Consider the following 23,568-nt stretch of genomic DNA (forward strand, 5'->3'; position numbering starts at 1 on the left):
TTTTAAGTGGAAGAGAAATAATCAATTCTTTTTAATTGACTTTCTTTAGATGCCTGAATTCTTGCATACAGTTAGGGATAGTATGGTTTCATTACTTTATGCATGATTTTCTAAAAGCAGAAGGTACATTTATTAACAGTGGAATAATAATTTTTCCTAATTGACCTAGATTAGAGGCATAATGCTGTATAGAGCGGGGTGGCGGGGGGTGGGGAAAGGATGACTATCAGAAATGAACTGCGTATTTTGATCCAGTGTGCCATCTCCTTGGAAAAATGAAGATGGCAGAATGAAAATTTGAGAGCAGTTGTATACTGACCTTTGTGATGAACAGAGTACTATAGTGTTGGCTGGCACTATTCCTTTCAAAATTTGACATCTGTCCTGATGCATGATGTTTCTTACATTAATAGTAATTAGAGACACGTGTCTCTTGCCCAAAGACAGGGAAATATATCTTTGATTGTTTTCTTTTTATTCTCTCCTTTATCTTTCCCACCCATTTTAGTGATATTAAATGTGTTTCATATACTTGAAACCAGGGCAAGGCTGGGGAGGTTACTATGCTCTAATCAGAGCAGCAGGGGAAAACAAGTTCTCCCCCCTTTTTTAAAAAAACAAAACAAAAAAAAACGGCCCTGTGAAGTGTTACCTAGGGTTTTTCATGTTTTGACTTCTGTTGTTTCTGATGCATTAAGATAGATACTCATATATTGAAATTTGTTTATGCTGGAAATAGGCTATGACTTCACTCTGAATGGCAAAGAACATTTAAAAGATCCAGAAGATGACAAACTGAACTTTATCAAGTTGCAACTTAATTTTATGCTAATGTAGATTCATAGACTTAAAGCCAAAGGGACCATCCATGATCATCTCTCACCTCCTGCACATCGCAAGCCATAGAACTTCACCCACCCACTCCTGTAATAGATCCATGACTTCAGTAACTCAGCCTGAGGTTCTCAAATCTTAATTTAAGGACATTAAGTTATAGAGAATCCACCATTTACTCTAGTTGAAACCAGCAAGTGACCCGTACCTGATACAGCAGAAGAAGGTGAAAACCCCCAAGGTCTCTGCCAGTGAGACCTGGGGAAAAATTCCATTCTGACCCAAATATGGCAATCAGACCCTGAGCATGTGGGTAAGGTTCACCAGTTGGACACCTCAAAAAGAATTCTCTGTAGTAACTCAGAGTCCTCCCCGTGTAGTGTCCCATCTCCAGCTGTTGGATATTTTTGCTAATAACAGTTGGGGATGACCATATGCCACTGTAGGCAATGTCGTCATACCATCCCCATTGTAAACATATCAAGCTCCGTCTTAAAACAAGTTAGGTTTCTTGATCCTTCTGCTCCCTTTGGAAGGCTGTTCCAGAACTTCTCTTCTTTGGTGATTAGAATCCTTTGTCTAATTTCAAGCCTAAACTTATTGATGGCCAGTTTATAGCCATATGGTCTTGTGCCAGCATTGGCCTTTAACTTAAATAATTCCTCTGCTGCCTCTGACGTATTTATTGGGAGCAAGCTTATCTCCTCTCCTGCTTCATTTTGTTAGGCTAAAGAAATCAAGCTCGTTAAGTTTCCTTTCATAAAGTAGGTTCTCCATTCCTCTGATCATCCCTGTAGACCATACCTGAACCAGTTTCAGTTTGAATTAGTTTTTCTTAAACATGGAAGATCAGAATTAAACACAGTATTGCAGATGAGGTCTCATGAGTGCCTTGTATAATGGTAATAACACTTCTGTGTCTACTAGAAATACCTCATCTGATGCATCATAGGATTGTATTAGTGTTTTTCATGGCCACATCACCTTCAGTGTAACACACAACAGTCAGTTTAAGGAAACGATTGAAGTACTTCACTCTGGATGTAGTCCTACAGACAAATTTAAAGTTACAGGTCCACTACTCGATGCTGGAAGAGAAATGGAGAAAAACTTATAGTAAAAAAAATCAACATAGAAATCCAATGCAGGATGCCCGGGCAAACATAAGGTGTGGTCCTGTAATGGCTCCACAGAGGAAAAGGGTGTTTGTTGATGCTGTTAACTCTTTGAAAAGAAAACTGAAATGTGTTCAAGCTCCTGAAGATGCAGTATGATAAGGAAGCCTTTGCCATTTGGTCGGACAACAAAAACTAAGTATAAAAAGACAAGAAATTCTTGAGTGCAGTCATCTTAAATGTCTGAGTAGTTGAGGGACTCTACTTTAAACAATCTCAGAGCTGATTGTGGAAGATGGAAACTCTTCCACAACCACATGGTTGACCAAAAAAGGATTGGTGCCTCAGTTTCCCAACGACACTCAGTGGAATTCGTAAAGATATAAGGAGATATACATTCGTAAAATATATAAGGAGATATAAAGACAATCAAAAATGTTAGTTTAAACTTGTAATTATTGCCAGGAGGAGTTTGATGGAAACATAACACATGCTTTATACAAAGGACTCTACAGAAAGGTATTAAGCTTAAAATTGTTTTAGATATTAGAGGGGCTTGACAGATTGCAGGCTGATGCTATATTTGCAGTTGGAGAAACCTCTCTTGGTCTAAAAAAACAGAGAACCACATGGGCAAACCTGGAAAACTCTACAGAAAAGCTGTCTCCTTTCCATCAACGTCCAACAAAACTAATCCTAAATTGCAAGGTTATACACTCAGTCTAGAGCAGGAAGAAGCCAAAATATATTTAATGGAATATAATTAGGAGATTTTAATTTTAAATATTTGAAAAGGAACAGATCCAGTTTCTGATTTCAAATGGTTTCTGTTTCTGAAGGAAGCTGTCAAACTTTGTTCCATCAAAATCACTGGAAAGCTGAGGAAAAAAATGATGGAATACAGAAGTGAATTCAGAGTCTTGTCAAAATTTGATACTCATTTTTGCTCCAGCAAATCCTTTTCGTAGCATGTTTGGTTTGGTCAAAACTTCATAATAGGCTTGGTGCTGAAAAGGCAAATATTTTTGCAGTATTGCATTGGTGTCGAGGCCTTGATAATATGTGAAAGGCACCTGAATGTTGGTTATAAATCTGAATTTTCCAGTCTGCTTTTTCTAAAGTAGACTGTAACGGAATTGTAAGTTTTTAAATTTTGAACATTGTGCACCTCTTTATTGTTTGAAGAACATACCTTACAAAATGAATGGTACGACATGTTTTTTTCATTTTCTAAAACTTTAGTAGGCTATTGCTTGCTTTCTAAAAACTGTTTATCTCCGGCCTTGTGGGGGTGTGTGGCGGGGTGGGAGTTCTAATTCCTTGTATGAATGGTGGCAGTGGTCTAACGTCAACCAATTTTTCTTCTTTATCTTGGGCCAATAAAACATGCACGAGTGTAATGTTAAGTTGTATTTTGTATTAAATATGTTCTGAAAACAAAATTTGGTATCTTTGTCCTTTTTGTTTGATCAATTAAGTGTTTCTTATGATCAAACCCTATGTGTAATAGGTTACATTGATATTTTGCTTTAAATTGTTCATTTGGGCCATAATTTAAAGGTGAGTCGGACTTATGTTTCAGCCTAGTCATCTGAGGTTAGTATGGACACCTCTTCGAAAAAAATAGTTAATGTGGAAGGATTTGTAAGTGTTTTTTCTCTAACTTCTTAACCAGTTGTGTATCTACATAGGTTGAACAGAAGAAAGAGTAGTCCACCTCAAAGTGAGTTCCCATTTTGCACTGTTAGTTTCATCCCTGCATACTTAGCAGGTACTAATCCTAAATATCTTCCAGGGTAGGACCTATGTACTGGGTCATGTCTAATTTGTAGATAATGCAATGATCAAAATACTGATGTAGCAAAGTAGAGGGGAGGGAACTAAAAATGTTCTTAATCATGTTCTTGAACTGTACTACAGCTATGGACTTGCAGGACTGTAGTATGATATAGGAATACTATTTAAAATATAGCTCAGTTTCTGTCTTTACTTGAAGATTCAATGGTATTTTAACCAAATTTCCTGGCATGGTCACTTTTTCAGGATGGATAAAACCTTAGTATGGTGACTTCTTTGTTCACTGACTTATTTTATGACATATATGGTGGTAAAAGGATAGGAGGTTTATATTTTATCCCCCTTATAATTTACCATGCAGTTTCTTCCCAGCAGATGGAGACAGATGTCTTAAACTTCTTTTTGAGATATAGATGTTAATTCACTGTCTTTTTTTTGTTTTTGGACCAGTTCCATGGCTAGCTGGTCCTCCCCCTTCTCTCCTCCTTCCCCCTCCACTCCATTTGTTCTAGAGAGACTGGATCTATTTTGTGGGTTACACCCTTACAGTTCACTGGTTCAGAGCAGCTTTTTGTTTATATGTTAGAACAAAATTAAGCCGTTGAAATAAGGCTAGATCCAAGGAAATGCCTTTGACACACTTCTCCCATAATATTTTTCAGAATTATATCTTTGAAGCTGCCAGGGAATGACCATTCTCTTAATGTATTTTGAAAGAGTCATATTAAGGCCCGAGTACCCTGTATGTCTATGTAATTCACCAGCAGTGCAGCTCTACATATAACAGTAGTTTAGCCTTTGGTAGTGCTTAAAGGACTGCTATTAGCTCATATCTGTTTCAAGTTACGTCTACCCTGTGCCAGTGCTTGTGGCTTAACACCATTTTTTAAGTCAGTTGCTCTCGGTGAGTTTGAAAACTTGTATGAAGAGAGAAGGCTGACTAGACACATAGCTCTGTCAAATGTATAAACAGAAAATAATAAAATTGGAGAATTCTTCTAGCCTTAGGTGTACTTGTAAATAAGTCTTCAAACAGAAATGACTTTTAATTTATGTCCCTTTGATATATTCATCTGTCTGTCTTTTTAATTTTGAAAGACAACTCAGTCTTACATAATTAAACACTGGTCATTGGATCCTAAATTGGTTGCTAGTTGCAATGTAAATTCAAAATTACTTTTAAGCAATCCCCATGTCTAATTTTCTTCTGATTCTTCAGTGTAACTCTTTTTTCTACCCATACTATGTTCTTCATAATGTCGCACAGATTTGTATAACCCTGTTTCTGAAAAAAATCCTCTCTACTGGTAGTTGCTGGTCCCTCAGTTTCCAGGGCAGATATGGAATGTCTGGTACACGGGTGGGTGGGTGGGTTTGTTTTTTTTACGTGACAATGGACAAATCTTTGATACCCTTTAAAGTAACCCTGGGTTTTGGACTACTGAAATCCTCTGTCTATTTTAGTTTTGCCTTTTCACCCCCTTCTGATTTTTAATGTTAAAATATTGCAAGAGGATGATGTGACATAATAGATCTAGTAACAAATTAATCCTCTAGGCCAGGTTTATATATGGTCTATGAATATTAAATAGGGATTAACCCTTCAGCTTGTATGCCACTATATTGAGAACTGCGGTTGAATGTTTTGGAAGCGGTTGTATTCTTCAAATGTGTAACTTGTGTTAGACTAATCATTAAGATGAAACAGAAGTTTTGAGAACTGTATATCTTTTTAAAAATATTTTAGGACAAATTGACTTTAAAATCTGGATTTCAATGCTTTTTTTAAGGCTATAACTGTGTTCCTTCACAGCTAAACCTGTACCTTCATGGAATATTCCTGAGCTTGTTTCACTTTTAAAAACAGGTCCTGAATTTTTACTGATGCCTTTTACAATTGTTGCCTTCAGACTTACTTTTTACTGTATTGCTGTACAAGTTATTGGATAACTTCTTTCCACTGTATTGAAAACTGAGAAACTCTTTATTTAAAAACATGTAAGTGCAAAATCACATCAGAACTTCATTTACCTTAGCTTTAAAGTAGTAGTATGCTAAAGGTTTAAAAAAAAAGTGACAGAGCAAGGATATTTTAGTGGGCTGCATGTAAAACTTGTTACTGTCTCCTTTAAATTACCAAAGTTGTGAATGACTAGGGTCTAATAGACTCTAGATCATACATACTTGTAAATGTACAGAAAAACTTACGTAACAGACTCTTTTTTTGTCTTAATGTCAGTTATCACAGCAGGGAACTCATAAAACCACCTTCCAATTCTGAGTGGGGGAAACTTGCTTGGGGAGCCTAAGCCATCAGTTTCTGCAAAACTCAACTTTAAAAGAAACAAAAAAACCTCCCCCAAAACCCTAGCCCTGTGATTGCAAAGAGTATGCTGAATATAAACAGATGTTAATAGTGTTCTCCAGAGTCGATGGATCTATCCACAATTAGCAGCTGCTTTTAGATTTCCCAAGCAGCTGTAGAGTAAAATTAAGATGATTCGGGTCAGTTTCACAGGCTCTTAATTTTCAATTTCACTTCTTCCTTCATAACACCTTTGGCTGCAGTGAAGTTGATCAAACTTGTTAGTTTAACTGTGCCAGGAAATCTAGGATACCTAGGATTGTTGGGGAGGCTCATAAGAGAGGATGAGCAAAAATGCTGTTTTGGGGTTTACAAAGAGTTGAGAAGAGTGATAGAGGAATGGGGGTTGGCTTCTCATAGTAGGCAGTAAGCTGCTGCTTCCAGAAGATGGAATGAATTAGGAGATTTCTTGTTTGTCAGGGTGACAAAGATGTCATCCCTTAGCTAGATCTTGGAATAGAATTCTAGTAAATGTTACTTGCTTCTACCATGATGCTGTTGGGGACTTCCTCGATGTTGATGGGGACTCCTCCTCTTATAACAACTTTGGACCACCGAGCTTGTTCTTTTGACTAGTAGGTGTTTGCCTCTGTAGGAGAAGCTGGTAAGATTTAGTTTTTAATAATTGTAAAAGAATGCTAGTGTACTTCTGCCTTTTTTGCAGTGGGATGCTTCCCCATGACACTCCAAAAATGTCTGTTTATTACACTACACATATGCACTTTGGCCTTGTCTTCATTAAAGCTTTTTACTGTCATTTTTATATCCAGTTAGGTCACCTTAATTGGTTATAAGTAATAGAGGTTGCCCACACAGCAGCTTCTGTTATCTCAACTGTGCCTGTGTGTCAGCACTTACTGTTTGGAGCAATGCATTTTAGGAAAATGTAGGCAGCCTTAGCTAGGAAAAATGTTACAAGCAGGGCGTGCACACACACTTGTATTGCTGATACCTATGGTAATGTGCTCTGGGTTGTCGCAGTATGTAGCCTGTTGTGAAGAAGGAAGGCCAGTTAAATTGGTTACACATACTTTGTTAGAGGATCCTGTCCATGCTGTAGGAAAGTGTTGAACTGGTTATAGGAAGGCAGCCACCGGCTAGCAGGAATGAAGTGCTGTTAACTATCACAGGTAGTAACAGCCTCTAACTGTGTGGTATGTGTACGTAACCTATACTTGGATCCAATTGTGCTAGGAGCTAATTACAAATTTAAGTTGTAGCATACTTAGGGGCTTAAGCTAGAGTGGAAGATGCTGGGCATACTCAGTTAATTTAAGTTGGGCTCTCTGTCTTCAATAAATTATGGGTTCCTGCCCCAAATATACAAATTCTGGGTTCTTATAGTGCCCCATTAATTAGTGAGGCCTCTGTTCTTCTTTTCTTCCTATTAAATGAATTCTTGGCTCTTCTCTCTAATATAAACACAGGACCTGCCCTGCTACCTTCCTGTTGCAGGGCTCCAAGATACACAGGAGGCCCTCTGCCACCCAATAACTCCTTCTCAACATATGCTGCTCTGCTGCTGCTTTTCTCTGTTGGAAGAACAGGGGCTTCAACTTTGCTCCTCCCTCCACATCTCTTAAAGGATGCCTGTACTATTCTTTCTCTGCTTGCTTACTTCCTATTGGAAAAGAACTCTCTTCCTTCCCATCACCTCCTAGAAAAAGAACAAGAGGCTCCAGGGCCATTCTGCTTCATCCTTTTCCCTACAGGAAAGGATCCAACAGGTCTTCACCTTTCCACTGCCTGGTTGACTATCCTCCATATTTAACCTGTCTAAATGCACCCTGAGTCTGCTGTAATGAGAACCTCACTTGTCTGTCTCTTGACACTGCTTTTGAAAGGTTGTACTTCAGCATGTATACCACTCTTCAATCCTGTATTTGTAGAGGGCTGACAATGTTGTATTGTTCGTTATTTATCTTCTTGCAGAAATAGTTGGACAACAGTCTTTAAATTTTTTAATGTAAGATGCACCCTCTGGTAATATGAAGAGTAGATATGTCAGAGGAATCTCATGTTGAAGAGATCCTTCTGAGGGCAAAAAGCAGGATGATATTTAAATTTTGTGCCGCCTGCTCGTTCTCACTCAGGTCTAGCCTATGCTTAAAATATGTGGCAACCTAACTCCTGGTGTAGGTTGATGGAAGAATGCATCCTTCAGCCTAGCTGCCATAGCTTCGGGCGGTGGTTCCTACAGAGACTGAAATACCCCTTCCGTTGCTTTGGGTTGCTTCTGTACTATGGGATTATGCTGGCATTGCTAGGGCATCATAACTACATTCCCGATAGTGTAGACATGGCCTCAGTCTCATTCTCTTGATGGGCCTTCTAGCTGAGTTGCTGTAGGAGCATTTGGAGAAGTTTTTGTGCTGCTTACTGGAGATCTCTTCCTTCAGAAGATTGAACATTGCTCATATCTTCAGAGCAAGGCATGCTTGGCAGGGAAGCAGTTAAGAGCAAGTCTGTCACATTTTATTCTTTGGTTTCCATTCAGTTTTATGGAGTAGGAAGTAGAGAAGCTTCACGCTATTGCATCTGTGCCCTGTCAGTCTGTGGGAATCGTATAATTTATTGTTAACCATTTGATATCTGGAAATGAAAATCTGTTTTTGAAGTAATAAGTACATCTATTTACTTCACAGAATTGCCATCTTAAACTGAGAAAGTGATACTGTGATAAAGGACAGACAATAGGAGAAACAAACAATGTCTCATTTTGGGGCGAGGGAAGGAATATCTCCTGCAGTAGGCTAAAGTGTCTTTCAGTTGGTCTTTTTTTAGGAGGCTTGTTTGATCCATTAACTCTTAAATTGATCAGCAGGTACATTATTATAGCTCTTATCTCTGTAGGAAAATTTGTTCATACGATTTTTGGTGTTAGCTGGAAAATCCTATTCCTTCATTTAAAAAAAACAAACATGCCCCCCTTCCCCCCAAAAAACAATAAAGAACCTAAACATAACCAAAACCCCCATCATTCTAGAATCCTCTCCAGGAACATCTATTAAAACATGGGGTTTTTTTAGTTACACTGGGATGAGACCAGTTCTATTTGGTCAAGGAGATGGAAAATACCTTTGGCTCTTAAAGCAAGTATCCTTTAGGATATTTGCTATAAATTGTATCACATGGCCAGATGGACTGTATGTGACAGCACTTTCTGCTGCCTTTGGTACGTGTGTTCTACATTATTCCCCACCAGAGTAGTTTGAGTAGTAGAACGTTTTTTATAAACTGTTAGTGCTCTGAGCTGATACGTGGGGGGGGGGGGGGGGTTTACAGGAAAAATGGTTTTTCTTTAAATTTTAGTCTTGGATCAGTAGTTGGTACACTAAACCCTGATTTAACAATCCAACAACTTCTTACCCAGAAAAATTTAAGGAATGAGTAATATTTAGCCTGTATTTTCAATTTTTACTCATGTTTTAAGAGTTTTACATTTTAATTGTATTACTAGATAGAAAGAAATAAGTTCCAGTAGTTCCTACCTTTGTAAGTTAATTATATTTATTTCAAAGCCAGACTTTCTCTCTTGTGGAACAGGTTCACAGGAATTTAACTTGTAATATCTGAACATGGTCACCTCTATACCTGGCTACAGTCATGACAAAGTGAGGAAAATAACAGGTATACTTCATCATACAAGCGTCCAAACTAATTTAGCTACATATTTTTCTAGTAACACTGTCTTGGATCTGTTATAGGATTTCTCCTTAAAAACCTCAAGGGATTTATAGGGTCAGTATTGTGAGCTATTCTGAGCTGTCTGTATTAATGACTTTAGCGAAAAAGAGAAACTCCATACTACATGGTACATTAATACTCTTCCTTGTGTGTTTTCAAACCTGAAATCTTTGTTTTGCTTACATCTTTGTCTTGTAAGATGACAAGTGTAAAAGTTTGTCTGCCTGTGAACTTGTCTGATTAGCTTTACTGATATGGAACGGTCTGTTCATAGGCAAGACACTAGCAGATGGCTACCCAAAAAATGTTACGACTCCAAAGTATGTCATTTTAAATGATGACCTTGCTTAACCTTTTGTTAGCTAGATGAAGAGGAAAATAATTTAGCTATTTTTTTAGTCAACAAAAGGCCACCTAACTTCAATGGATACAGTAGTGCTATTGGCATGATAACTTATTTGCTTGTAATCTTAATTTTAAACTTTTGGGCAAAAGCAAGAGCCAAGCTGTTGAAAGGATAGCTGTTTGTGCTCTGGGAGATGCACTGGAAAAAGACACATCTGTTTTTTAACCTGTAGGAAAATAAGACTGCTTATAATAAACTGTCTGACCAGGAATTTACTTTTTAGCTGAAATAAAAAAATCCTTACAGGGGAGGCAGTGTAGTCTTAAATTAGTCCATGAATTGAAAATACTGGGTTCTAGGCCTACAGTTGACTTGCTTTGTGAGCTTTAACTTGTCGGTTAGTCCTGGTCTCAGCTTAAACATTTGTAAAGGGAGTACAGTCCACCTCATGCTGGTGTGTACAGGCATATAGCTTTCTTATAAACTGAGTTGAGGGTATTTTGCAAAACTAACTTCTTCCTATCTCCAAAATACCATAGAATTCTCCAGCAAGTAAGTATCCTGCTGAACCAATGGTAGTGCTCAGACTGACTAGTGAAAAGTGAGTACCTCAGGGTATGTCTTCACTAGCAACGTTAAAGTGCTGCAGTGCTTTAACGTGGCTGTGTAGTCACGGCACCAGCGCTGGGAGAGCTCTCCCAGTGCTGTAAAAAACCCACCCCCACGAGGGGAGTAGCTGAAACTTGCAGCACTTGGGTAGGTGTTTTTTCACACCTCCAAGCGAGACAGTTGCAGTGCTGTAAAGTGGCACGTAGACAAGGCCTTAATTAGCTACACAGTTGACCTCTTGGTGAAATACTATTGCAATAAATAAATCATTAGTTTTGACTGGTTTGTGATATGCTACTTCCAGAGGAAAAGCATCTGTTTTAAGCCATGCCAGCCGTGTATGACCATGTTGACCTGCTCACACACTTACAGCCATTCATATATGTATATTCAGGAAAATTCTGGGCAGCTATTCCACTGCTTCAGCTGCTTGTACCAGAAGTAAAGGAAAGGACTGTGAATTTGTTTCACATCTGTGCTGTACTGAGATAGAACTTATTAGCATAATTACACAATAATTAATTGGTCTTATCTAAGCAGCGAAGACATGTTGGAAGCATGTGCAGCCTCATAATGTAGCTCTGTTCATGAGTTGGGTTCCACATGGATAGGAGTAAACAACTTGCATGTGGACATCATCAGTATGAAGTCAACCATTTCTTTAATTAGGTTTGAAACTATTCTGTAGCATAGACAGCTCCATGAGTGGCTAGGACTTTCTCAGTTTTAATATCCTGCTTGTTTATATTGTTCTTTATAGTAAATGAAGAAAAACGTACATTTGCATGAAAAAGGATCTTCTCCTTAGTCTATTGCAGTTTAATCTTCTGTTTTGCAAGTGTGACGAAGTGGGAATGCTCTTAATGTTTTCTCTGAATACTGTGTGGGTGCCTCAGTTTGCCCTGTGCAGTTCTTAGGTGGGGGGATAAGGGGGTGTGATTATTGCAGAGCCCTAGAGGGCCAGTGTGATGGTGTCTGCACAGAGAATGGACGACACCCTGTCTCCTGGCAACTGATGGCCTGGGCCCCTCCTCTGCAAAGGTGCCAACTGAAAGTGTTGGAGAACAAAGAGATCAGGTGGCCTCCTGGCCTGGGAAAGAGACAAAGGTGAGAGAGAGAGCTGGAGAGTTTGTTTGGAGCTGGCTGAGGAAAGAGAGCGAGGCCCAGACCCCCGGGGTCTGGCCTCCCTGGCCCCAGGATGGACCTGACTTAGGGGTCCGGTTTCTGTACCTACAAGCTCTGTTTTGGACTATGTTCCTGTCGTCTAATAAACCTTCTGTTTTACTGGCTGGCTGAGAGTCAAGTCCGACTGCGGAATTGGGGTGCAGGACCCACTGGCTTCCCCAGGAGCCCCGCCTGTGCGGACTCCCTGTGGGAAGTGCGCGGTATGGAAGGGGGTGCTGAATGCTCAGAGGTCAGACTCAGGAAGGTCGAAACTGTGTAAGCATCTTGACCTGAAAACAAGTGCCCTGGAGTCTGCTCACAGAGAAGAGGCTCCCCCAGAGTCCGGACTGGCTTCATATGGAGTAGCTCCAGAGCATCAGCGGGTGACTCAGTGACAGCAAGATGTTATCTGAGTAAGCTGTTGACATTAACAGGATAAGGAATAAACAGGTGAATTTTATAAGATTCTGTTCATGAGCATGATCTTAGTAACGAGGGAAGAGGAACATATTTCAGTTTTCATAAGGTGCTTGCAGCCCTTTAGTGAAGTGGGAAAAATTGGCTATTAGCCAGGATGGACAGGGACAGTGTCCCTAGCCTCTGTTTACCAGAAGCTGGGAAAGGGTGACAGGACATGGATCACTTGATTACCTGATCTGTTCATTCCCTCTGGGGAACCCAGCATTGGCCATTGTCAGAAGACAGGATACTGGGCTAGATGGACCTTTGGTCTGATCCGGTATGGCAGTTCTTATGTTCTTAATGTGTTAGCCTTGCTGGAGTTTCCTCATCTGTTTGAATGTCAAATTTGATAAAGCCTTCATTCATTTGTGAGAAATGGCACTGTGTGCACAGCAGAGCACTTAATATCCACGCTTTCTGTAATAATGCCTAATACAGAAATAAGAGGAAGTCAAAACCACTCTTTTACAAGGAACTTATCTTACTACTCAGTAAATTCAGCTTTACCTCTTGCATATGTGGTTTCACTGTTTGTATATATCTTGTATTTGCATATGTAATCTGGCACTGGCTCCAGTTTCTTTACATAAGGAACCCCAGAATCTACTAGCAAAGGCCTATACCAAAGATGTGAGGACTCAGTGGCGCTTGCAGGCGGTACCATGGTGAAAAAGCCAGTTTGCACTATTCTTGCTGACGGAACATTGTTTCTTTCTAATGCACTAGGGATTTTAGGTGTCTGGGTTGGGTGATAGGATTACTGGAAAATCTGAAACTGTTGGAAAAGCATTGGCACCATGATGCTATTTGGCATAGATTAAAAATGGGCTTAGAAGTCCCAATGTCTTGAAGTATGATTACTGGGCTCTGACAGTATCCTGGTCCCAGCGAGAAGAGGAGTTTTGGCTTATTGATACTTCCATTTGCCTAGACTGAGTTATTAAAACAGAGTTCTGGATTCTTAAATCCTGCAAGATGTCTTAACAGATTAAGTAGGCAATTATTCATAAAATGAATGTGTGTGTAAAACCTGTTGGAGTGAATTATGTCATTAAACACACTCTTACCCCCGGCCAGCTGTGAAACTCATTTTGGTGGAAGCAACATATGACCTTACTCTGGCCTACTGCATTATATCGGCAGCACCTCACTGTTAAGCGCGCTGTAGGGCTGAGCTGTCTCCAGTTTGACTCCTTAATGCTGACATTGACTGTAACTTGTGGCTGGAACATTACTGTATTTCTTGTGTAGTGTAATGTCTTTGAAATTGACTTTCACAACTAAGACAGGTTTTTGCACATCTTACTTAAAATTAAACAACTTGGTATAAATGCCACTCGGCTGAATTCTATTTAACTGCAGTATGAAGATATTTGAGTCTTTTAACTCTGTTCAACCCATCTAAATAAGACTTAATCTCAGACAGAACAAAACTAGCCATCTGCTGAAAGGACTGGGATTGTCTGAATCAGAAGACAAATCAAGGAGAAGTAATGTAATTTACTGTAAACCTTCACCAAGACATGCATACAAACAGTTAAAGCAGTGGTGTTGACAGAAACTGATAGTTCTGGTCGGTTAATAGCTTTCCACTTCTAGGTCACAGTTCAGATCTAGCTTGTTTGTAGTGACTGAAAACAGTTGTCATCTAATCAGATCTGGTTCTTAGTGGGCTGTTGTCATGTTACAAAAACCACCGTCCTAATCTCCCTTGCCAGCTTTGTACACTAGGTATGGAGATCAGACTATGCTTCTCCTGTAGATGGTCCCTTCAAGGCAAGTGATGGGTCACTGTGCGGAAAACTATACTGCTATCTATGATGCACAAGTTATTAATGTGACCAGTAGAAGAAATAGAACTTCGGGCCTTATTGTGGTGGTTCTTCCCCCTTAGCGCTCACAGTTGTAGAGCACCTATAGCTCACATTCTCTCTTGAGAGAGAAGGAATCATCAACATTTCGGAAAATCAAGCTCCTGGTTCTAGTTAGCGGTTTTTGTTTTTGTTTTTTTTGATAATATGAAGGCTGTTTCACTTGACTCTTCATTCAGTTTTTTACTAAATTTTCAGAGATGAAACATAACTTGTTCTTTCCAAACTACATGAAAATTTAGTATGATGGTTCAAGATCTATATGTAAATGAATATATTCAGTGGAAGTACTGGTAGGTTTCAAAGCTGATATCAAGGGATTAGCGTTCTTAGATATGTGAGTAATGCTTGTTCCTTATATGTGAAGTAACTTCCAGTTTAGAAACAACAATCTCTTTATGAATTTTTCAGGATGTGTATGCACCCCACAGGACCGTTTTGGCCAGACAGCCTACTGATCTAAAGCCCTGTCTATATATTTCAGTTCAACCACATTTTTAATATAATATGGCTCAGCCTTTGTGGAAATACAAGGTTTTGCAACTGGATTCATATCCATGCTCTTGCCCAGGTAAACCTAGACACTGTCTCTTTTAGCATAGAGAGGACCTACCTTAATAGTCAGCTAGTTGGTCTAGAGTTGTATAGGGCATTTGGAGTCCGTGACATGGGCAGAATGATTACATCATCGCCGCATGATGTTCCATAGCTTTTACCACAACACACTGGTGGGAGGTGTGTGCAGGAGGAAAGGAGGAGAGGCAGTGTTATCAGAGCTACAAAAATCACACCTTTGATATTACATTAAACGTGTATGGTAGAACTGCATCAAAAGAAGCTTCCTAAAACAGTAAATTTCATAATCATTACTGTTTCAATCAAGTGTGTATATATAGCATATTTCACTAGATTTTTGTTCAAAAGTAACCTAATTCTTTAGTTTTGGTATTTAATGAGACTAGCTCCAATTTGTTTGCTTTCCATTTACATCTTTTTTTTGACTTGCTATTACTGAGTTTTATAAGCAAATCAAATGCTGACTTTGAGGGACACCCTTCTTCTTTGCTGTGCAGTTTCCTTCTGAAAAATTGAGAGTGATGGCCTGCTAACTGGTCCCTCCCTAAACAGTGAATCACATCAACTAGTGTGACAAAAAAACAGGGCTGTAGTTCCTAGATGTAAAATTATATGTCTGACAAAATACTGGGTCATGACTTTATTGTTCAAGGAGTTAGTAGTATTTGTGCAATATACTGAAATACCTGGTATGAATATAGGGACTACTTATTGCATTTTATTTATACTAATCCAGAATGTAGGGTTTACACTTAAATTGTAGGTGTAGATGGAGAAAACCTTTTTGTAGTATAGGCTCTGCATGTATCTGGAATGCTGAATTTAAATAAGTCTGCATCAGGTAGCTTTAATCTTTTTGCTAGGTTGAATGAGTGTTAAAGTTTATATTTTCTTAATATATGATCTAGCATCTAAAGTTTAATGCACTGTTGGTATCCCATTATTTGAAGTTTAGGTGGTTGAGCTTCTTGGCAGCCAGCTGTTCGAGTTGTATGTGGAGCCTGATTTCTGTAGCCGGTTGAATGGGTCAGTAATATTTCAGCTTGTCAGTAATATTTCTGTCTGCCTTTAGTACTACACGTTAGAGCATGAATAGTGTATTTCAGAAACAAGTGGATTCTTTCATTGTGGACAATGATTGTATTTGTATTTAGAATACTTTGTTTTTCAGTTTTCAGCTAGAGTGCTATAAACTAGATAAGTGTCTAGACCTTTACTCTTAAACCCAAAGAGCCATTGCAAGGCTTAAGTGGTGGTTTGGAATGCCCAAAGGTCTGGCAGCATTTCCCACTAGAGGGCACCTTTTCTAGTCAATTCAAGGGATAATGGTTTTGTATTACTTATTCCACCCCCCCCCCCCCCCAACAAACAAACAAAAAAAACCCAACCCAAAAACCTTGAATACCACTTCTTCCCTGTACTGCGAAAGGTCGGTCTTCAAGGGCTACATTGTCCCTTCATAGAACTGGAAGGGACCTCAAGAGGTCACCTAGTCCAGTCCCCTGCACTTAAGGCAGGACTAAGTATTATCTAGACCAGAGGTTGGCAACCTTTCAGAGGTGGTGTGCTGAGTCTTCATTTATTCACTCTAATTTAAGGTTTCGTGTGCCACGAATACATTTTAACATTTTTAGAAGGTCTCTTTCAATAAGTCTATAATATATAACTAAATTATTGTATGTAAAGTAAATAAGGTTTTTAAAATGTTTAAGAAGCTTCATTTAAAATTAAATTAAAATGCAGAGCCCCCTGGACTGGTGGCCAGGACCTGGGCAGTGTGAGTGCCACTGAAAATCAGCTTGTGTACCACCTTTTGGCTCGCTTGCCATAGGTTGCCTACCCCTGATCTAGACCATCCCTGACAGGTGTTTGTCCAGCCTGCTCTTAAAAATCCCCAATGATGGAGATTCCACAACCTGCCTAGGCAATTTTATTCCAGTGCTTAACCGCTCTGACAGTTAGGAAGTTTTTCCTAATGTCTAACCTAAACCGCCCTTGCTGCAATGTAAGCCATTGCTGCTTGTCCTGTCCTTAGAGGTTAAGAACAACAATTTTTGGGATAGCTCAGTGGTTTGAGCATTGGCCTGCTAAACCCAGGGTTGTGAGTTCAATCCTTGAGGGGGCCATTTAGGGATCTGGGGCAAAAATTGGGGATTGGTCCTGCTTTGAGCAGGGGGTTGGACTAGATGACCTCCTGAGGTCCCTTCCAACCCTGATATTCTACGATTCTATGATTTTTCTCCCTCCTCCTTGTAACAACCTTTTGTAACAACCCATACCATGAAGCAAGGCATAAGCACAAAACTAAGTGAAGAGGCAGTCATCTTTGCTGCCTCTTGCTGGTGGCATGGAGTCCATACTGTCGGCTCCTACAGCACTGTTTCAGTTCATGAAAAACATGTTTGACTGGCACTGTGGATGGGGTCAAGCAAATTAAATTGTCAGTCTTGTTGGTTGAGATTGTAAGCTTTTGGGGACAGGGACAGTGTAATACTGTCCCTGTGTGTGTGTACAATGCCTAGCACAGAGGAGCCGAGAGCAGAGCACCTAGGCTCCACCATAATACAAATAACTTATAGCCTAGACTTCAAAGCACATCTTCCCTGTGTCCACAATGGATAGCCAAATGGTGTTAAGCATGTGATAACAGCTGAACATTTTTTTTTTTAAGCACTATTCCTAAATCTAGCTTTTGAGGATGTGGACTAAAGTATGTGTACAAAAGCGTTGAGTTTAGTGTATAAAAGAACACTGTTCAGAGTAACAGCCATGTTAGTCTGTATTCGCAAAAAGAAAAGGAGTACTTGTGGCACCTTAGAGACTAACCAATTTATTTGAGCATAAGCAGCTGTAGCTCACGAAAGCTTATGCTCAAATAAATTGGTTAGTCTCTAAGGTGCCACAAGTACTCCTTTTCTTTTTTTTTTTTAAAAGAACACTGTCTGCTTTGAACAGGCTTCTTAACAAAATTCTGGATTAAACTGTTTTTATTAAATATAAATATTCCAAATGCAAGGTCAAGTGAGCACAGAAGTACTGTAACATTTTTATTTTCACATTTTACTCTATTCCTAAAAATCACTCATTTGTTTGGTCAGTCTGCTTTGCTCTTCAGAGGACTGCATAAATGGTGTGGTACAGAGAGAGACACTTGTCAAGTGCATGCGAAAAATAGACAGTGATGCAGGATCCTGGCTTGTTCATAATGATATTGCTGTTTGCACAACAGAACCTGGAGCATGGAAGATCACTGGAACTGCAGGGGAAGCAGTGTTAAAGTGATTCAAATGACAACTCCTGGTCCAAATCTGATCATAACCATCCAGTAAAAGTATTCTGCACACTAAGGATATTAAAATTCCAGTACTGCATAGGATAAGTTTAAGTGGTGAAAAGCAAAACTTATGCCATGACTCATCCTACCACTATAAAGATTTAGATTTTGAAGATAATGTTGAGAATGAATTTGAAAATACTGTCATAAGTGACTGCATACTGTTTGCAAGATGCACCTTAGTACAGTTAAAGCAACAATCTTTAATTAAGGTAACCCAGAACACCAAGAATTATACTACTTGGTCAGATTTTAAAAATCTATTTTAAAACTTAATGGCTGGGTGAAGACTTAGTACTAATATTTACCTTTTTAAAGGTATGTTTAGCAGATGATTAGTCCACGTTACAGTGGAAATTCTAGTGAACTTTTTTTGGATGGTGTATAAGTGGCATGACAGGCTTAAAATCTCATATTTAGTACTGCTTTTTCATGTTGTAGGCTTTGGCCTAAATGCTTATTGAGTGCAGTCAATAGCTTTGTAGCTTTAATTTAGAGGCACTTTGCCTTAAAGTCCATCCTTGAATTTGGGAGAAACAGGCAGTACCAAAATGGTTCAGATCATTAGTCCTCTGTGCCGGGTGTTGCAAACTGAAATGGACTAAAATAATTGGGAAATCTTCACTTCACAATGTGGTGTGGAGATGTACATCATTAGTTATGGAGACTGCTGTGAGGAAAGCAACTAAAGATTGAAGGAGACCGCTATAGCCTATCCAGACCTCTCTTCTGAGAGGTGGAGAAAATTTGCAAGGGTGCAAGTCAGAAAAATTAATGTGGGAAGAATGCAGTAGTTTGCGCACACACTTATCCATTTTCAGTATTCCAACCTGGGTACGTAGATGTTCATGTGACTCCAAAATGGCTTCAAATGGCTTCATAAACCTTTTCAAAAGCAAAATATATTTTTTCCCCTTCTAGATGGAATGAACCTTCCCTGTTGAATGCCTCCAGATTTCCTGTTGGATTTCACGTGTGGAGAAACATTTTTCCTTTTGGTTGAAGCTGCTCTGTGGCAGACTGAATTTTGGATCCAGGATTCACAAAGGTTTTTTTAATCTTGAGGAGGCAGCCACAGCTGAATCACGTTAGCCTGCCATCACAGCCACCATGGTGCTGTCACAGAGGCAACGAGATGAACTGTAAGTATTTTTTTACAGTATTTATTTAAAATAGCAAAAGTAACCTTTGCTTACACTTGGTTCTTATTTCATCAGCCTTCCAAAGAAACACTGATCTTTCTTTTCCAGTTTGATTCCATGAAATGGCTCTTCACATATTTGTTCTACTTCAGTTAAGTTTCTGTGAATTACCTTTTTATGATCTGTCTGTGCATCTGTACTTTGGTTTAAAACTAACTTGGGTGTTTAAGGATAGGAGTTCAGGAATGGTAGGCTGGAGGAGGGAAAACGTAACAAATTATTTGAAACAGTCTCTTAAAACTTTTATAGTGAGGCCGAAACTGGAAGCTTTGGTTTTTGGCACAGGAATGACTTGTGAAAATTAGATGTAATCTGTTTAAAGTACATAGGAATAAAATATTGAAGTTTAGAGCTTTAAAATATTTGCTCTGTATTCTGTTTGTGATGTCTAGCAAGCACACATTAACTTCTGCAGGACCAATGTAAATAGAGTAAAAACAATATGCAGGTGTGTGGAATGAGAAATACACGTACAGTGCAAGTAAAATGATGATAAATGTATAGTGTTGCTAAGTCTCTTTAGTTTCCAGACATAAAATAAATGATACCCTTCTTGCAATCTGTCCCTGACCCAATCTGCTTCATCATTGGAGTTAACAATAAATAACCTACTTTCCAATTTCCACTGTCACCCTTAGCCTCTGTCCCCTGTCAGTGAAAGAGAGGGGGAGTTAGTCATGAAGAAATTAATACAAAATGAGTCCATCAGAAGTCTCTCCAAGTTCCTTGTTTTAATAGGGGGGAATAAAAGGAAAGGAAGGAGGTGTCTTGAGCAGATGCTGGTGCATCTCCTGTCGCTCTACCACCATTCTGGCCTGGTATGGATCTACTCAGCGGGGTGCCTGTTGGCCCCGAGGCACATGGCCCTGGGAGTACTGGAGCAGCTTACTCCTGCCTCCCTACATCCTCTTTTAAAATGAAAGTTCTGCTTAAAAAGATGAGACAAATATGGTGTCGTGTCAATTTGGGGGACAGGCAATTGTCACATGATAAACTGTGACTGGTCTTCTGTGCATACTCTTCTGCATGTGTGCTTTTGCAGTAAACTACGATGGGATGTTTTAAATGGTGCTTGCATAAAGGAGTTGGTTTGGTTTAGCACAATGCCCCAGTTGATGGACAGCAGCCTAAAGTGTTTAAATGGCTCATGAATGCATGGACTGAACTATTCCCCTGTTATAAAAAGGGAAGGGAGAAGTTGGAGGAATTTTGCCTTGTTAAAAATAAAATAAAGCTTGGTAAAAGAATGAAAACGGATTGGGAGTCAGGAACCCTAGCATTCTTATCCTGGCTCTTTTGGTGTCTTATTGTCTGATCTTGGACAAGTCACTTCACCTCTCTGCTTCCATTTTACCCTCATAGGTATCTCCTCAGTGTCAGTACATCCCCTTAATATAAAAATAAGTAATATTCACATGCCATTTCTTCCTGTTTTATTGCACTAAAGTAATTTTAAGTGAGGCAAAACCCTGATGTACTAAAACGGCATGTGAACTATTAATTTTTTTATGAAGGGTTATGCAGGTATTTATAGCACTGTTGATGAAAGGGCTAGGGATAAGTGAGGCAGGAAAGGCTTCCTGAACACATCTAGAATTAAAATATTGTCTTTTGGTTGCTAGAAGCCAGAACTTCAAGGAACAAATACATGAACAGGAAGGTGGGGATAACGAGACATTCTATGTGGATAATTAGGAGTTGACAAGGCACTTGAGGCTTCTTTAGAGGAGGGATGGCCTGAGAAGATGGTAGGGAGGTCAGAGATCCATGAGTTTTGCATATGGGGAGTAGGAAATATTGGGAGGGGGTTGACGGTTCTCTCTGAATACAGACAGTGGGTTGATGTCTAGAATAAATGCCTAAGGGAAGAGGTATGTGTAACAGGAAGATGGGGATGTGATGAAGATCCTAGAGAATGAGCAGGGATGGGGAATTCAGAGGAACTGGGGAAAGCTGACTGTGTAGAGTTTGGGGAGGAACTTGGAGATGTCTACCGGCCCAGTAGCTTATAAGGGAAGGTAGTTAAAAGAAATTTTGGTACATGCCTTATTGTGTTGGGGACAAATGTGTGTGCGAGAGACAGAAAGAGGATCCCAATGATTCTTTTTAAAAAGCTTGTCTTCCATGGTGATATTTTAGGTGAAAACCTTGTAAGAAGTATTTTGGGGGCCCCTCCATTTTTTTTGGAAGAATCTTGTTTAGGCCTGTTAATAGGTGTGAGGGGTAAAACATTTATATTTTTAGAGGTTGCTGCTTCAGTTAAGGCAAGTATTTCAAAGTGCTCTTTTAAGCACTAAATATTAACTATTATCCACATATTAAAGAAGACTTAATGACGTGAAATGTTTTTTGAAAGTTCTTTAATTCAGCTACAGGAATTAGTACCATACACTCCTCCTTCGAAAGTTTTTGTAAAGACTTGCTACTGGACAAGTGCAGTCCTCCAATTTTTTATGATTTTTGTGAGAAATAAATGTTGGTACACAGCATAATGATAGTAAAACGTAGTTACAAAGATTCTTATATTCCCAAAATGAATTGAGCTTGCTGCTGTTGGTGGTACTTAGTGATGCACTGTGGAGTGTAGCGCATTCCACTCCCAGTTCGTTCAGTACACCATCCTATAGCATTCGACTGTTGCAGGTTCTCTGTTATTAGCCTCCCCCAATGAGACCATATTGATGTCAGTAACTTGCCTTAGTTGAGAGTCAAGAGCCAGTATATAAACACTGGGCAAAAGGAGGAGATCTTAACCTTCACGGAAACAATGACTGCCTTCCGTTGGTCAGTGTGGGGCTCCTGATTTACCATCCAAACTACTGATCATTTTTTTATAAAGTCTTAACTGCCTGTCTCTTCTAAACATAACCAAACAGTCCTGTATTCAGATAATACTGAAGTTGGCACCTTATTGCTGGACACATTTGTTTCATTATAAAAATATTGCTCGGGCATGCAGGAGTGAAATCAGGAAGGCCAAATCACATCTGGAGTTGCAGCAAGCAAGAGATGTTAAGAGTAACAAGAAGGGTTTCTTCAGGTATGTTGGCAACAAGAAGAAAGTCAAAGTGTGGGCTCCTTACTGAATGAGGGAGGCAACCTGGTGACAGAGGATGTGGAAAAAGCTAATGTACTCAATACTTTTTTTGCCTCTGTCTTCATGAACAAGGTCAGCTCCCAGACTACTGCACTGGGCAGCACAGCATGGGGAGGAGGTGACCAGCCCTCTGTGGAGAAAGAAGTGGTTCGGGACTATTTAGAAAAGCTGGACGTGCACACATCCATGGGGCCGGATGCGTTGCATCCGAGAGTGCTAAAGGAGTTGGCGGATGTGATTGCGGAGCCATTGTCCATTATCTTTGAAAACTCATGGCGATCCGGGGAAGTCCTGGATGACTGGAAAAAGGCTAATGTAGTGCTCATCTTTTAAAAAAGGGAAGGAGGAGGATCCTGGGAACTACAGGCCAGTCAGCCTCACCTCAGTCCCCGGAAAAATCATGGAGCAGGTCCTCAAGGAATCAATTCTGAAGCACTAAGATGAGAGGAAAGTGATCAGGAACAGTCAGCATGGATTCACCAAGGGCAAGTCATGCCTGACTAATCTAATTGCCTTCTATGACGAGATAACTGGTTCTGTGGATGAAGGGAAAGCAGTGGATGTATTGTTTCTTGACTTTAGCAAAGCTTTTGACACTGTCTCCCACAGTATTCTTGTCAGCAAGTTAAAGTAGTATGGGCTGGATGAATGCACTATAGATGTGGGTAGAAAGTTGGCTAGATTGTTGGGCTCAATGGGTAGTGATCAATGGCTCCATGTCTTGTTGGCAGCCAGTATCAAGCGGAGTGCCCCCAGGGTCGGTCCTGGGGCCGGTTTTGTTCAATATCTTCATTAATGATCTGGAGGATGGTGTGGATTGCACCCTCAGCAAGCTTGCAGACGACACTAAACTGGGAGGAGTGGTAGATACGCTGGAGGGTAGGGATAGGATTCAGAGGGACCTAGACAAATTGGAGGATTGGGCCAAAAGAAATCTGAGGTTCAACAAGGACAAGTGCAGAGTCCTGCACTTAGGACGGAAGAATCCCATGCACCGCTACAGACTAGGGACCGAATGGCTAGGCAGCAGTTCTGCAGAAAAGGACCTAAGGGTTACAGTGGACGAGAAGCTGGATATGAGTCAACAGTGTGCCCTTATTGCCAAGAAG

The 23,568-nt window shown here is 39.8% G+C and overlaps 1 protein-coding gene across 4 annotated transcripts in view; it reads left to right on the forward strand.

The window, feature by feature from the left end:
* The window catches only part of PAFAH1B1 (platelet activating factor acetylhydrolase 1b regulatory subunit 1), a 64,124-nt gene that overhangs the window by 7,122 nt on the left and 33,434 nt on the right, over nt 1-23,568 (forward strand). For all 4 annotated transcript variants that reach the window (XM_074974542.1, XM_074974546.1, XM_074974543.1 and 1 more), the window contains exon 2: nt 19,082-19,302. In XM_074974542.1, coding sequence (XP_074830643.1) covers nt 19,271-19,302 — 32 coding nt within the window. In that variant the 5' untranslated portion in view covers nt 19,082-19,270. The remainder of the gene's footprint in view (nt 1-19,081; nt 19,303-23,568) is intronic.

The sequence above is a fragment of the Natator depressus genome, chromosome 17 (assembly GCF_965152275.1).
Source record: "Natator depressus isolate rNatDep1 chromosome 17, rNatDep2.hap1, whole genome shotgun sequence".
Lineage (NCBI taxonomy): Eukaryota > Metazoa > Chordata > Testudines > Cheloniidae > Natator > Natator depressus.